At 33.7% G+C, this 15,335-nt stretch overlaps 1 protein-coding gene across 4 annotated transcripts in view; it reads left to right on the top strand.

Moving 5' to 3' along the window:
• The window catches only part of BRINP3 (BMP/retinoic acid inducible neural specific 3), a 432,045-nt gene that overhangs the window by 223,432 nt on the left and 193,278 nt on the right, over positions 1–15,335 (top strand). For all 4 annotated transcript variants that reach the window (XM_008059260.2, XM_021712987.1, XM_008059262.2 and 1 more), the window contains one exon: positions 1,669–1,859. In XM_008059260.2, the coding sequence (XP_008057451.1) occupies positions 1,669–1,859 (191 nt within the window). The remainder of the gene's footprint in view (positions 1–1,668; positions 1,860–15,335) is intronic.

Genomic DNA, 15,335 nt, shown 5'->3' with positions numbered 1-15,335 from the left:
TCAGTATATGTCAACTGCTCCTGTATTTTCTGTTTTATGAAAAGTATTGCTATTAAAACCACTTTACAAGTTTTAGTTACTAGCACTATACACTCTTTTTCTTTTTCTTCATTTAATAATTTTTTAGCTCAATTCTATATTATTTGTCATCAAGATTATTACCTTTGCTTCTGTTTTATTTACATTTACCAAAATATCTTTGTCATTTTGCTTTAATATAAGACATGTCTCTTGCATAAGTTATAGAGTTTCTTTGTAAGTTCTTAGGCCACCACACCACTGTTGTTCTTTCTGTATCCATGTACTTGGTGTTTGTTTTTGTACTTGCTCACATCTTGGGACATGGATGTATTTTTCATCGATCATTCTGAGATGTATTTTCTCAAATTTCTGTACTCTGATTTTTTTCTTTGGGGAGTAAATAATGGTTGATTTTTTTAATGTTTGTTTTTTAGAGTATTTTACATTATGTATTCTTTTTTTAATTTCAGATGCTCCCACTCCTAAGCTATTATGTATATGATCTAATACTTTTGGTAATTTGACCCATTTATTCATATTCTTGATGACTTTTTTTCTTTAAATATTATACTTAATCTACTTTATTTCTAGTATGCATGTTTTGGTCCAAATACAAACTGAGAATGTGATTTTTAGAAATAATATTTGTTAACACCTTACTCTGGTAGAGGTTGACCTGATCTTTTGTAGAGACATATAAGCTCTAATTTAGGATTAGATTGTTACCTGGGCCAAGCCATTTTAAAGCTGATATTATTTTTAAGATGGAAGGGAAATGTAAAGTACTCTACTAGACTATCTTATTTGACCTTTTATAAAACTGGCTTGTTGGTTTATAAATGGAATCAATATTACTTGAAGAAATGAGTTCCTGAGAGATTGACAGCAGCATTAAGATTGACAATTGTGTGCTAGATTAATATCCAATAATATGGAAGTCTGAGGATCACAAGTTTGTAAAATCTAACTCAAATGACAAGGGTATTTTTGTCAACTTTTGTACATTGAAAGCTGCAGCTTAATTGCAATATACTTTAAGTTTCACCTCTGAGAATTTATTGCCACTACCTAAATTTTTTATAGAGTTAATGATTTTTATAGCGTATATTAACACATAATATTTCACTATGTCATATGTAGGGAACTTCTGAATTTACTACAACTACATAATTATATGCATACATATATTTACATGCATCTTAAAGGTACAATTGAAAATTGCTAATTCTTTACCTTATTTCGATTTTGATATTCTACGGTAAAAATTTCTGAATAAATGCAATTTCATATTGTATATCACACATACATTCTTTTGACATGTCTTAATTTTCTTTGGGCCATATAAGTTCTAGTTTTGCTAAACTGTATGAGAAAGTGAGTGAAATTTAAGGAAATTGTTTTGCAAAAGTCAAATATTTGATATTAACTAAATATGCATTTAAAGCCTTCAATATTTCAGGCACTTTTTGAGGTACTTGAGAAATATTTGTGCACAAAAAAAAAAAAAAAATGAAAAGCTCCTTGCCTTTTTGGTGTGTCTCGCTCCTTTCTTTCATTACATCTGTAATTTAGGTTTTTCCATCTGCTAATAAATGACAAATTGATCTTAAGTAGAAAATGGAATAATTTGAAATATTGTTAATGCAGGAGAGGAGTCACTCACAATTTTTGTGGACAAGCGGAAGCTGAGCAAGCGTTCTGAAGGAAGTGATTCAAGCACCAACAGCTCTTCGGTCACTCTGGAGACACTACATCAACTCGCTGCTTCTTATTTCATTGACAGGGACAGCACCCTTCGGAGACTTCACCACATTCAAATTGCATCCACTGCCATAAAGGTAAGAACAAGTTTAAACTAACACCAACCCCTTTCCTTGTTTTTCTTGTGTCAAAAATGCATTTCTGCATATTTACTCATCCTATTGATGTAAACAATTGTGTTATAAAAATATATTTAGCATCTTTTGTTTTGTTATGTAATATATTTAAGATTAAATTGTATGTATTTTGATATGATATTTTCTTACTTGATAAGTGGTTTAAGGTTTTTCATAGTTAAATGTGATTAAACATACTTGAACTATATAAATTTATCCTCGGGTGCACCAACTCCCTCACAAAGTATACATAGATACAATGTTTTAATAACATCAATTTCTATTGTAAATCTTTTAAATTTATTTTTCACATTTAAAGGTATACTGAGCTGTGGCTTTATTAGGCTCAAAGTTGTTCATGGCACACACTATCTTTAAGAAATTCTGGTTTAAGGAATATTTTCTTTTAATATTTAAAATATATATTAAGAAGTATAAATGCTCGGTTATAAATTTCTAGAGGTTGAAATACATCATAATCTAGAGTTAGTAAGTTAGTAGTAGGTAGTCACAAAATCATTTGACTTCAACAGTATAAGATTGGCTTTACTGGAACTGAGAAAAGGTGAGAGGATAATGTAGCTGTAATTTACAAAAGAAAGAAAAAAGAAACATACACACACACACACACACACACACAGAGAGAGAGAGAGAGAGAGAGAGAGAGAGAGAGAGAGAGTGAAAGAGAGAGAGAGAGAGAGGAGAAGTGGTTTCCAAAATGACAAAACAATAGATTTTACACATATTATCTGGCAAGCAAGGATTAAAAAGCCGTCATTAAATATAACATTTTATTTCCTCGTGAAACTAAAATATATTTTTGTGTCAGTTAGTTAAAAGTTACTACTTCAAATCTTTGGAGGTTCTAGGAAAAATTATTTCAAGGAATTTTTTTTTGTTCAAGATGTACTGGAGAAAATAAAAGGTGATATCTTAAGGGTTACTTACATAAACGATACTTCAAAATCTCAATATTGCTAGTAGATGTTTGGGAAAGAGATTCTGTAGATGTAGATTACAAAGTATATTTGGACTACTTTTGACGGTAGAACTTTGTTATATTGAATAACACACTATATAAATAGTATTTGTGCTGTATAGATTAAAATGTGGCCAACACGAATGCAGATGATTTGGCTAATTTTAAAATTTTGTAGGGTTGGTTGTTATATGCTCAGATTGAGGTTGCTGAGGAGAACTAGATTTTTTAGCAATCAATTTCAGTGATATATACAGTAACAAATTAAACAGTATTTTCTTATAGAAGAAATAATTGCTATAAGTGTGTTTATTATATGAATATTTGTTTTTTTCAGCACCATGTGAAATTATACAGTAGGGTTGTTCTCATACTAAGTAAGTATGAGACACAATTCACGCCAAAACTTCGAGTATTTGCACATACATCTCTTCTCCCACAGGAGACATATGTGTCACAAAACGCACGTTTTAATGGGGCATACTATTATATATATGCATTTTTCTTAGACTCTGGTCATACAACTGGAAATGCGAAGGCTTCCTGAGGCTTATAACCTAGCTGTGTGATGGAAATGAGACCCAAATAAGTGGCTTTTAAAGGAATTGTATGAACTAAGTAGTTTTGGGGAAGAAGAAGGAGTAACCTGGAGCCTGAGAGACACCAGCCTCACCTCTACAGTGTTCAGGGAATGCCCCTTCTCCATTAACTGTGGAAAGGAATTCCATAGCACATAATGGAAGTATTTTAAAGTGTGTGTAGGGTGGCTGGAGGTGGGAGGCAAAGAGGGGGCTTTACATCAAATGGAGAAAACGGAAAACTGAATGATGCAGGAAGGATAGACTGTGTCCCGAATTACCCATACCTTGTGCTGTAACTGAGAAAAAAAAGAAATGAAGTATGCCCAGCTGGTAACAACAAAACCAAGATACAGGCACAGAAGGTCACAGGGAGCACCATGCAAGAAGTGGTAAGTTAGTAAAGAAGGGCCGTTAGACCTTCCAGTATTTTATTTAGGCCAGAAGACAATTCTCTTCTGAGGTCGTTGTAATTTTAAGTGACTATTCTTCAGGCCAGGAACAGCTACACTCTGGGTTATTGTGACGGTTCCAGGTAAAGGCTTTGTGCTAGTGTGCTGTGTTCAAGCAAGAATAAAGCTGGACACCCGTGTCCATGTTCACTTCAGGAAGTCTACAGATTCCTTGAATTACATGCACACGTATGTGTCTGTGCAGTTTTCTGGGGAGAGTATCCTTTATTTTCATTAGTTATCAAATGTGTCTCTGCACAGATAAAAGATGCCTCTCACTAATTATAAATCTGACTAAGATTGCAAGTGCTTAAAAGTTAGCAGAGTATGAGAGGGACTGAGTAGATATTGGAGGGATTGTGGGTAGACTGGCTCTATGGGCATTCAACTACTGAAATCTTTTTTAGTTGAATAAACAATTCAATGCAATGTGCCCTTACAGTGTCTCTGAAACCAGTATCTTAATTTCTTTACTAAATTCCTAAAGGTTGAATGCATTGCTTTTATCTTTTAAAATATCAAACTAATGGTAGCAAGATCCACAGATTCTTTAATTTGGCAATGTAGCTTGTGAATTAAGTGCCATATAGTAGACATGTAATTTTCAATAAAGTTGTCTCTTGATTCACATAATTTAGGAGACTAAGGATTACTGAAAAATAAAGTCAAATAAGATTATTATGCAGTAACAGCAAAAATATAATTAAACCAGCAAATTCATGCCAGCTTTTATCATGCTAATTCTTGCAAAACACAAAGAGTTGAACAATTAGTGTTAATTATGAGCCAGTTTCTAGAAAATGGAATACAGCAATTTGTTGTTTTTATCTCTTATAATAACAAATATAAATGTGGGCTATGGAATGTTAACACATCTGTAAATAGGAAAAAGCTACTGAAATTTCCATGTTACTTAATTGCCATACTATTGCTATTAATGACATTTATATCATATATTATTTCTCAATATTATCTGTAGTATGATCACAAGTCAAGTATAAATGTCTAGAATTGTTCATTCTTTTCTGGAGAATCATTTCGGTATACTCCAGTAATCTAAAAAAATACACAAGCATTCTTAAGTTTCTTTAAGTTACTTTAATAAACTTAAATATTATGTAGATGACAGTGATGAGAAATCCCTGGGTGATTTTTTATTTTTTATTTATTTATTTTTTGAGTTGGAGTCTCACTCAGTCGCCCAGACTGGAGTGCAGTGGCCGCTCCCGGTCACCGCAGCCTGGACCTGCTGGGCTCCTTCCACCTCAGCCTTCCAAGTAGCCACAGACACAGGCCACCATGCCCGGCTAGTTTTTGATTTATTGTAGAGATGAGGTCTCTCCAAGTTGCCCAGGAGGATCCTGAACCCGCGGGCTCAAGGAATCCACTCACCTCTGCCTCCCAAGATGCGGGATTACAGGCTGAGTCACCGAGCCCGGCCCCTGGGTGATATGTAATCTATCCCCGATATATTATGGCATATGCATTTTCAAAGAGGATTTTTATTACTTCAAGTTGAAAATACAAGTATTGAGTAAAGATAAATGTTATATTATAGAATGCTATTAAAATTTTTAAAGCACGGCGGGTGCAGTGGCTCATGCCTGTAATTCCAGCACTTTGGCAGGCCAAGTCCAGGAGTCTGATACCAGCAGTAGAGTGAGACCTTGTCTCTACAAAAAAAATTAAGAAATGGGTAATAGTTACTCAGGAGGCTGAGGTGACAGGATTGCCTGAGCTCAAAAGGTCAAGGCTGCAGTGAGCCATGATTGTGTCACTATACTCCTAATAATAGTAACTATTGTTTTTCTAAAATAATTACTGATGTTTACTGTATTTCTGGTATTCTCCTAATATAGAAAAAATCAGATAGCTTTTAAAATTATAGTGTTTAAAAGTTTTGACCAACAGACCTGAAAAAAGCAGAAACAATATATTAAAATTACTTAATGGTCAATATTCCAGCTTAAAAAACTGATCTTCAGTTTGTTTTTTAATGCTTCATAGTTTACTTAAAGAGTTGTAGGTGATGTTTAGAAGAGACTCTATGACTAACTCTAAATTTACATTTCTGAAATTATAATACCCAATAAATTAAAACTTAAGCTATTGATAAAATCGAGCGTGGTAACAAATTTTCAAATAAGTATTTTTGAAAAGTAAATGATGTGTTTTTTAAGAGCAATGTTAGTAAAACAATTTATGTTTTATTTTATTTCTATTTTTTAAACTTACTTTAAGAAGACCCAAGATAAAAAACATTGCATGTAAATCATTTATAATAACTACAGGTTTTTAATTTCACATATTGTTTGCATTTTCAGAAGGAATTCACATTTACTTCTCTTTTTATACTGTATGTTTTAAAAATGTACAACATGATGTATTACTATACTTTTACATAGTGATATAGATATTATCTATCTGTTAGATTTCACATAAAAATGAGATCATTCAGTATCTTTCTGTGTCTGCCTTATTTTACTTACCACAATATACTCCAGATTCATTTATATCATAAAAGGCAGTAACTTCTTTTTATAAGACTTAACAATATTTCATAGCATACACACACACACACACACACACACACACACACACACGCACGCAGTTATAACAATTGTTGTATCCATTTGTCTATTGACAGATACTTATGTTATTTCCCTATCTTGGCTATTGTGAATAATGCTGCAATGAACATGAGAACAAAGATATCTAGGAGGTGCTGATTTCATTTCTTTTGGGTATATACTTAGAAGTGGGATTGCTGGATCATTGAAATTCTATTTTTAATTATTTGAGGACTTGTCTTCTATAATGACTGTGCCAGTTTGCATTCCAATCAACAGTGTATGAAAGGTCCCTTTTCTCAACACCCTGGCAAGCAGAGTATATGCTGTTGTTTTTTTTTTTAAAAAGCAATCACCCCCCTATGGTTTTTTTTTTTTTTTTTTTTTTTTGAGTTGGACTCTCACTCTGTCGCCCAGACTGGAGTGCAGTGGCTGCTCCCGGCCACCACAGCCTCGACCTGCTGGGCTCCAGCGATCCTTCCGCCTCAGTCTTCCAAATAGCTGGAATTACAGGCATGCGTTACCACACCCAGCTGATTTTTGATTTATTGTAGAGATGAGGTCTCGCTGCCCAGGCGGGTCTCGAACCCGCGGGCTCAGGCAATCCACTCACCTTGGCCTCCCAAAGGCACGGGATTACAGGCTGAGCCACGGAGCCCGGCAGCCCCCTATGGTTTTATAAGAATGTTTTAACTTATGCACAAATTTAAGTACATAATTACTCTGTACAATAAATAACACTTAACAAGTTAGAAAATTTTGATCAAATTGACCATAAGTGTATCTGAATTTTTTTCATGTATACATATTTACCAGCCAGAAATTATTTTTTTCATGTATACATATTTACCAGCCAGAAATTATTTTTGGCAGAAAGGAAAAAAATATTATTTCAGTATAACTTATGTATATAAATAAATATAAATTTAATGTTATGATTAAATTAATAAAATTAAAATTTCCATAATCTGTAGTAGTTTTTTATATGTTTCATAATTTGAATTTTTATATTCTTGGCCATAAATTTTATTTTTCAATTTATATCTTAATTTATACATAATAGTTATACATGTTCATTAGTACAGTGTGATATTTTGATACATACACATAATGTATAAAAATCAGATCAGAAAAATTAGCATATTTATGTCCTCAAAATGGGAAGTTTGCAGCAAAACAAACAAAAAAACAAGAAAAGTAATCTTAAAACACATAGAAGAGAAAAAAAGAAAATCAATAAATTAGAAAACAAAAACAATGGAAAAAATCAATAAAACAAAAGCTTTCTTTTTATTTTTATAGAGTAGCAGTAAAACCAATAAACTTCTGACCAGAATTATTGTGAAACAAAATAGGGGATAGAAGAATGACTACTATCAGAGAAGAGAGATTAACATCACTATAAATGATGAAAATATATAAATGATATAAAGATACACTATGAACATATTTGTGCCTATAAATCTGAAAATTAGTGGACACATTCCTGAAAAAACACAAATTTCCAAAGCCCATTAGAAAATAAGTAACCCGGATGGTCCTATATTTATTAGACAAATGATGTTTAGTTAAAAACATGTCCTGTAAAGAAAATTGCTTGCTCTGAAGGCTTCACTGTTGAATTACAATATACATTTTAAGGAAGAAACAATATTGTTCTTCCCTTCCAGAACATTTATGAGGGATAAATAGTACTCAAACAATTCTTTGAATCCAATATTTGAATCTGATATAAAAACCAAAGATATAATAAGACAATAAAACTACCAATAGCTCTGATTAATATAGATGCAATGATTCTAAGCAAAATATAAGAATTTGAATACAACAATATATTAAAAGTATTATCCCTCATGGTTACTTGTAATTTATCCCAGAAATGCAGGGTTAATAACCACTTAAAAATTAACCAATGTACATCATCATATTAACAAGTTAAATGGAAAGAGAGAGAGACAGACAGACAGGAAATAGGATCTTCTCAAGAGACAGAAACATTTTAGACAAAAACTGAAACACTTTACTGATAAAATCTCTCAGAAACCTCGAACAGAAAGAAACTTACTCAAACTGATACAGGGCATATATAAAAAACTTGTAGCTACTATCATACTCAATGGTGAAAGACTAAATTATTGTACTCTAATTTCAAGAACAAGGAAAGGCTCTCTGGTATTTACTGCTTTTATTAATCATTGTATTTGAGGTCCTAACTGGTACACTCAGGCAATAAAAAGAAATAAGTCATTCAGATTTAAAAAGATGAAGTAAAACTTCTATCCACAGATGACATGATTGTTTATGTAGAAAATCCAACAAAATATTTAAAAGGAACAAGAAATAAAAGGGAAGTTTATCAACATTGCAGAGTACATTATTAATGTACAAAAATCATGTTTATTTTCATTTTTTAGCAACAGACAATCGAAAGTGAAATTAAGATTGATTCCACTTTGCTTATCATCAAAATAATTATCAGTGATAAATCTGACAAAATATTTACTGAAAACCATAAAACTGCTACTTAAATTTAGTTGGTCATTTAATATTTTTATTATTCTACTTTAAATACATACATGAAATACATGTACGTGTAACCATCCATATGTATATTATATGCATCCATCCAGCCTCCTTTTATGGCCTATCTCCTCTCCCTACATTCTGTCATACTGTCTTCAAACTTCCATTTCTTTGCATGAGTAGTTAGCCATCATTATTGTAATGTTTTTTTCTTGAATATAAAGCTACACTTTCCTTGACTGTTTTTAGAATTTTTCTCTTTATTTGAAACTTTCTGAAGTTTTATTTTAATATGTCCTGGTGTGGTTTTCTCTCTATCCTTCCTAAGTTTTTCTGAGCTTTTAGTTTAGGTGATTGATGTCTGTCATCAATTTTGAAATATTCTTGGTCATTTCATCTTTTCATCAAATAGTTTCCTCATATTGTCTTCTTCTGTAGGACTCTCATTACTCATTACATGTATATTAGACTCCTTGATAGTGTTCTTAAAATCTTGAGCTATTGCATGTAGCCATTCTTTTTTCTCTTTGTTTTTGTTTCATTAATTTCTTGTGACTTTCATTGAGTTTATTCACTATTTTCCTTATTTTTCTAGTATAGTGTAAAGTAAATCAAATAAATTCTAACCTCCTATATTCATCTGAGTCTGTGCCAATTGCTCATTTCGTGTCTTGCTTGTTGGGGGAGTTGCTTTATTTTATTTTATTTTTTTGTCTTTTCATATTTTCTTGTTATTGCCAAATATTGTACGTAAAACAAACACAAACACAAACAACAACAACAAAAAATCCAACAAAAAAAAGAAGAGACTGAAGCAAGTAATATTTACTCTGAAAATAAGCACATACATCCCTTCCTCTTAGGCTTCTGTGTAACTGAGACAATCTAACTTGGGATTGAGATAGGCCTGTATGTTCATGAAAATGTAACTTGATGTATGGATTAAAATAGTTTCAAATTAGAATTAATAGTTCCCATTTAGCAGGACTTTTTAGAAAGTTGTCACATTCTTTATAACCCAATTGCCAGTTTTTTGAACCATGGGGAATCTCATTCTGCTTTGCAGTTTCATTGTGAATCTCTTGGTATCCTAAGTGTTTACCTTTGCCTTCCAGTCTTGTCCTGACTTTCTACACATTGGGAAATAGAAGTGTGTTATGCCTAACATTTGAAGGTCAATGCCTTGAACTTGGTGAATACCTGGAATGCTTCAGAGGCATCTTTGTCAGTTCTTTTCCCCAGTTTGTATCCTGTACTCTGTGAAAATTAAAGTGCCTTTGAGGGTTTCTTTCAGTTCTTCTTGCCCTATTCAAACTTTTATTTGCCACAGTTTTGTCCTTGGGGAGTGCCCATGTGCTTCAGAGAACATTTCTCTTAGCTCTTCAGCTTTGCACCTAGCCTCTCATGTATTCTACCACATCTCAGTGAAGGCGCATGACAACAGTTTACAGGTGGATATATTCTCACTTTGAGGCCTCCTAGTATTTTAATCTATCATATCAACCCCAAGTAGCCATTAAACATTTTTTTCAAATTTCCCCTTATCTTATCAATGGCAGATTTACCCAAACTCTTTGTCAGGACAAAAACAGCCTTACTGATATTCCTTTCCTCCCAAAAAGTGTTCATTAATTTGTAAGTTCTAGTTTATGTACATTTTCTGTTCTCTTGTAATTAAAATACTGAGTGATCTCTCACAGAAACAAAGATCTGAGTATTACAAGTTCTCACTCATAAGTGGAGCTTGAACAACTATCGTAATACTGTAAGAAAAGGATTGACAGTGGCAGGAAACTATGGGGGGGGCAGGGAGAGGAAGGAAGGTGGAATTAACGGTAGTCAATATCTGTCTGGGGACCCGGGGGGGGCACACCTCACCAACAAGGGTACCTGAATGATGTATATTTGCATACCTAACCCTTAACTGTACCCCACAATTTTAAAATGAAAAAATGTATTAAAAAAAAAAAAAAAAGTGCCGGGCTCGGTGACTCAGCCTGTAATCCCACGCCTTTGGGAGGCTGAGGTGAGTAGATTGCCTGAGCCCGCGGGTTCGAGACCTGCCTGGGCAACTTGGCGAGACCTCATCTCTACAATAAATCAAAAAATCAGCTGGGCGGTAGCGCACGCCTGTAGTTCCGGCTACTCGGAAGGCTGAGGCGGGAGGATTGCCGGAGCCCGGCAGGTCAAGGCTGCGGTGGCCGGGAGCGGCCGCTGCACTCCAGTCTGGGCGACAGAGTGAGACTCCAACTCAAAAAAAACCCCCAAAACAGCAAACCTTTACATTTTAGTTTGCAGTGTGATGATTCCTAAATGATATAAAAATCAGCCTTCCATATGACCCCGCAATCCCCTCACTGGGAATATATCTGGAGGAACTCAAATCACTCTATGAAAAAGATACTTGCACGTGTATGTTTATTGCAGCATTGTTCACAATAGCAAAAACAAGGATCCAAGCGTGCTGCTCACTGAAAGAGGACTGGATGTAAAAATGCAGCACATATACTCGATGGAATATTACACAGCCATAAAGAAGGACAAAGTTATGAATTTCACAGCAACCTGGATGAACTTAGAATATATAATACTGAGTGACCTATCACAGAAGCAAAGAACTGAGTACCACATGGTCTCACTTATAAGTGAACTTGGAACAATTTCATAATACTATAAGAAAGGGATTGGCAGTAATGGGAAATGGCCAGGGGAGGGCAAGGGCAGGACTGGCAGTAATGGGAATCTGCCAGGGGATGCGTCATCGACAAGGGTACATGCATAATGAACATTTGTATACCTAACCCTGAATCGTACTCCACATCTTTAAAATATAAAATAAATAAATTTTCTTTTATTTGTCTTTCATTGTTAGGCTGACAGTGATGGTCTTCTGTGGTTTTTGTTTTCATCCTAACTAGAATTGAAAATCCTTGCTTTTATCCTCTGATATTTTATACCTATTTCCCTCTAGCCCATAGCAATTATGTACATGTTTTTCAAAATACTATATAGTATTACATTAGTTTCTTTCCCCACATAATGTCAGAGACACTTCCTGGAATATTATAAGCTTAATATTTTTAAATATGCCACTACATTTCTAGCATTACCCCCTGTTGGAATGTGTGGGTTTCAGTATTGTACACCACCGTCTTTGTGCAAGAGACTTTGGGACCGCTTAAGAAGTAATTGTAGGAATCATAATAATTGAAGAAAAAACATAAGTCCTATTAAAAGGTATCATGTAGAAAAGGTATAGTCACAACAAGTTTCAAAACAGCTCTCTCTAAATAAAAGTTAAATAATTAGAACTCCCCTTTATGGCAGATCTTGCTTCCATAAATACAACCCATGGAAAACAGTCACTATTACGCTTTCTCCAGTTAATTTAATTATGTGGTATTTCAGGAGGAGCAGAACTGAGCATTCATAACCTTCCTTTTAGTGTTACTAATCAGGTGTCCTTTTGTCTTTGATGGAAGTTTCTGATGTTAAAGGAAATTGGACCAGGAGAGGGCTTCAGAAGAACCCAAGCAGAATCTGCTGTCAAAGAAACATTAAATAGTTGGGCATGGTGATGTGTGCCTGGGGTTCCAGCTACTTGGAAGGCAGATGCAGAAGGATGACCTGAGCCCAGCAGGTCGAGGCTGTGGTGACCGTGAGCACTCCAGCCTAGACAACAGAGTGAGACTCCAACTCAAAAAAGAAAGAAGGAGAGAGGAGAGGAGAAGGGAGGGGAGGGGAGGGAGAAGGAGGGAGGGAGGAAAAGAGGGAAGGAGGGGGAGGGAGAGTGGAGTGAGAGGGGAAGGGAGGGCAGGGGGGGGGGGGAGAGAGAGAGAGAGAGCGAGAGAGAGAGAGAGAAAGAGAGAGAGAAACATTAGACTAAAGAAAATGCAGATCTCACTGTAACAACACCCAGGATATCTCCCTTAGATGGAATATAACCAATGCCTCAAGCTTTTAAAAATCAGTGGTTTATTTATGGTGACTACAGTCCTCCTAATTCTTGTAGTATTATGTAAGTCCACCTATTTAATGGCCTAGTACATTATTTCCTCCATGAGAAAAAATTAGATGTTGAATAGAATAAATGTTGATTACACTTACTCTGCTTTCAAGCAGAAAACCAGGACTTTTATTTTGTTTTGTGTTTGGTTTTGTTTCATTATAGGTATCCGTATTCGATTATTACATTTATGCAAATCTTTGTTTGTCATTCAACCTTTCTTTAGCTGTTGGAGGCAAACTCAATAGCATTATGTCAGGAGTCAAGTTTTTCTACCAGAACTTTTAGTTGGTTTATTGGAAACAATGATCTGGTGCAAATACTCACGGGAAATACTTTTAAAAAATAGACTCTTGAACTCCATTTCTTCCCTAATATAAATTAAACCTTCAGTGTCTAAATAAATACCAAAGGAACAAATTTCAAGTAATAAAACCAGTATAAGTTCTTCTGTTTACAAGGCTCATATGGTTGCTCATGAATCTTAATGCTATGATTGATCACTTAGGCATGAACAAAAAAACAAAAGGCGGGTAAAAGCCCACCGAAAGGATGCATATATTTGAGCTCTCCAGTTCTGTCTTCTGCCCTAATTCTGTTTTGTGCATGTGTGTGCATGCGCACACATGTATGTGTTTTCCCACATGTCTGTGTTTTGACTGGCAGTATATATTTAAAAAGCTCTGAAATCTTAACTGATGCCCTCCCAGATTCCAGTTTCCTCATTACCAGTCAAGTCTAATAGAGTTACAAACTCAAAATGTCCAAGAATATTGGAGTGAAAATTGTACATATGAATGTAGTTCAAAAATTTAAAATTCATTTTAAAAATACAGTAAAAAGAAAAAAATAGAAAATTTCCATACAACTGATCAAATACTTGTTCATCTTACAAAAAAGAGCTTAGATTTCATTTAACAGATATTTTTGTTTCAAATGTGGAAGTGAATGACTTACAAATAGGGTCTGATTCAGGAAATAGAAGCTATAACAACTCCTTGACCTTCTTTTCAATTTTATCAGTTACACTGAAGACATACAACTATATTATAATACCTTGTCTGTGTTATTACTATCATTTAATGCTCTTTTTTTAAAAAAAGATATTATTTTAAAAAATTATTAAGATATGTTCTCACTCATAAGTGGACCTTGAACAATTATCTTAATAGAAAAGAATTGGCAGTAGTGGGAAATTGCCAGTGAGGGACAAGATTGGCAGTAGTGGAAAACTGCCAGGGGAGGGGGCACACCTCATCAACAAGGATACCTGCACAAAGAACATTTGTATACCTAACCCCCAATTTATTAATAAATAGATTTATATTTATTTATTAAATAAATAGTGGTCAAAAATATATAATTCATATTCCATATAATTCATGTATTTAATGCTGCCAATCAATTATTTTTAATATATTTACAAATATATGCAACCATTACCACAGTGAATTTTAGAACATTTTTATCACCTTACAAAGAAATCTGAAACACTCTAGCTTTAATTCTCCTTGCTACTCATACGTAACTGGCCTTAAGTAACCAACAGTCTACTTTTTGTCTCCATATATATTTATATTCTAGGCTTTCATAAAAAATATATCCTATAATATGTGGACTTTTGTGACTGCCTTTTTCACTTGGCATGATGTTATCAAGTTTCATCCATGTTGTAGCACGAGTAGTATTCTACTGCATGGATATACTATATGTTTCATCCATTGATCTAAGGATGAACGTGTGGGTTGTTATATTTTGTCTATTATCAATAATACTATTAAACATTTATGTACATATTTCTGTGTGTACACATTCTTTAATTTCTCTTTGGTATTACTTAAAAGTTGAATTGCTAGGTAATATATATAGAAAAATATATGTAGAAAAATTCTAATATAACTCTATGTTTAGTTATTTGAAGAACTGCTGGATTGTTTTTCGGTTGGCTTCACATTGTACTTTCCTATCAGAATGTATGAGGTTTTTGATTTCTCCATTACTTTTCCATAATTGTTATTTTCTGATTTTTTAATACTAATCATGTTAATGGCTATTAAGCAGTTTTTATTTGCATTTTTGGATGACTAGTAATGGTGAGCATATTTCAATGTATTCACTGGTCATTATATATATTCCTTAAATAAAAGTCTATTTGGAATATTTACTCATTTCTTAATTGGGTTTTTAGAATTTTTTAAAAGTTGAATGCATCTCTATATATTCTAGATATGATTCCCTTATCAGATATATTTGCAAATATTTTCTCTGATTCTATGAATTTCCCTTTCAACTAATTGATGATGCCTGTTGAAGCACAAATAATTTTAAT

The sequence above is a fragment of the Carlito syrichta genome, unplaced genomic scaffold, assembly GCF_000164805.1.
Source record: "Carlito syrichta isolate Samal-C Ts95f unplaced genomic scaffold, Tarsius_syrichta-2.0.1 Scaffold303983, whole genome shotgun sequence".
NCBI classification, from domain to species: Eukaryota; Metazoa; Chordata; class Mammalia; order Primates; family Tarsiidae; genus Carlito; species Carlito syrichta.
Note: the sequence above shows the minus strand (reverse complement) of the source record. Positions and strands in the feature narration are given on the sequence as shown.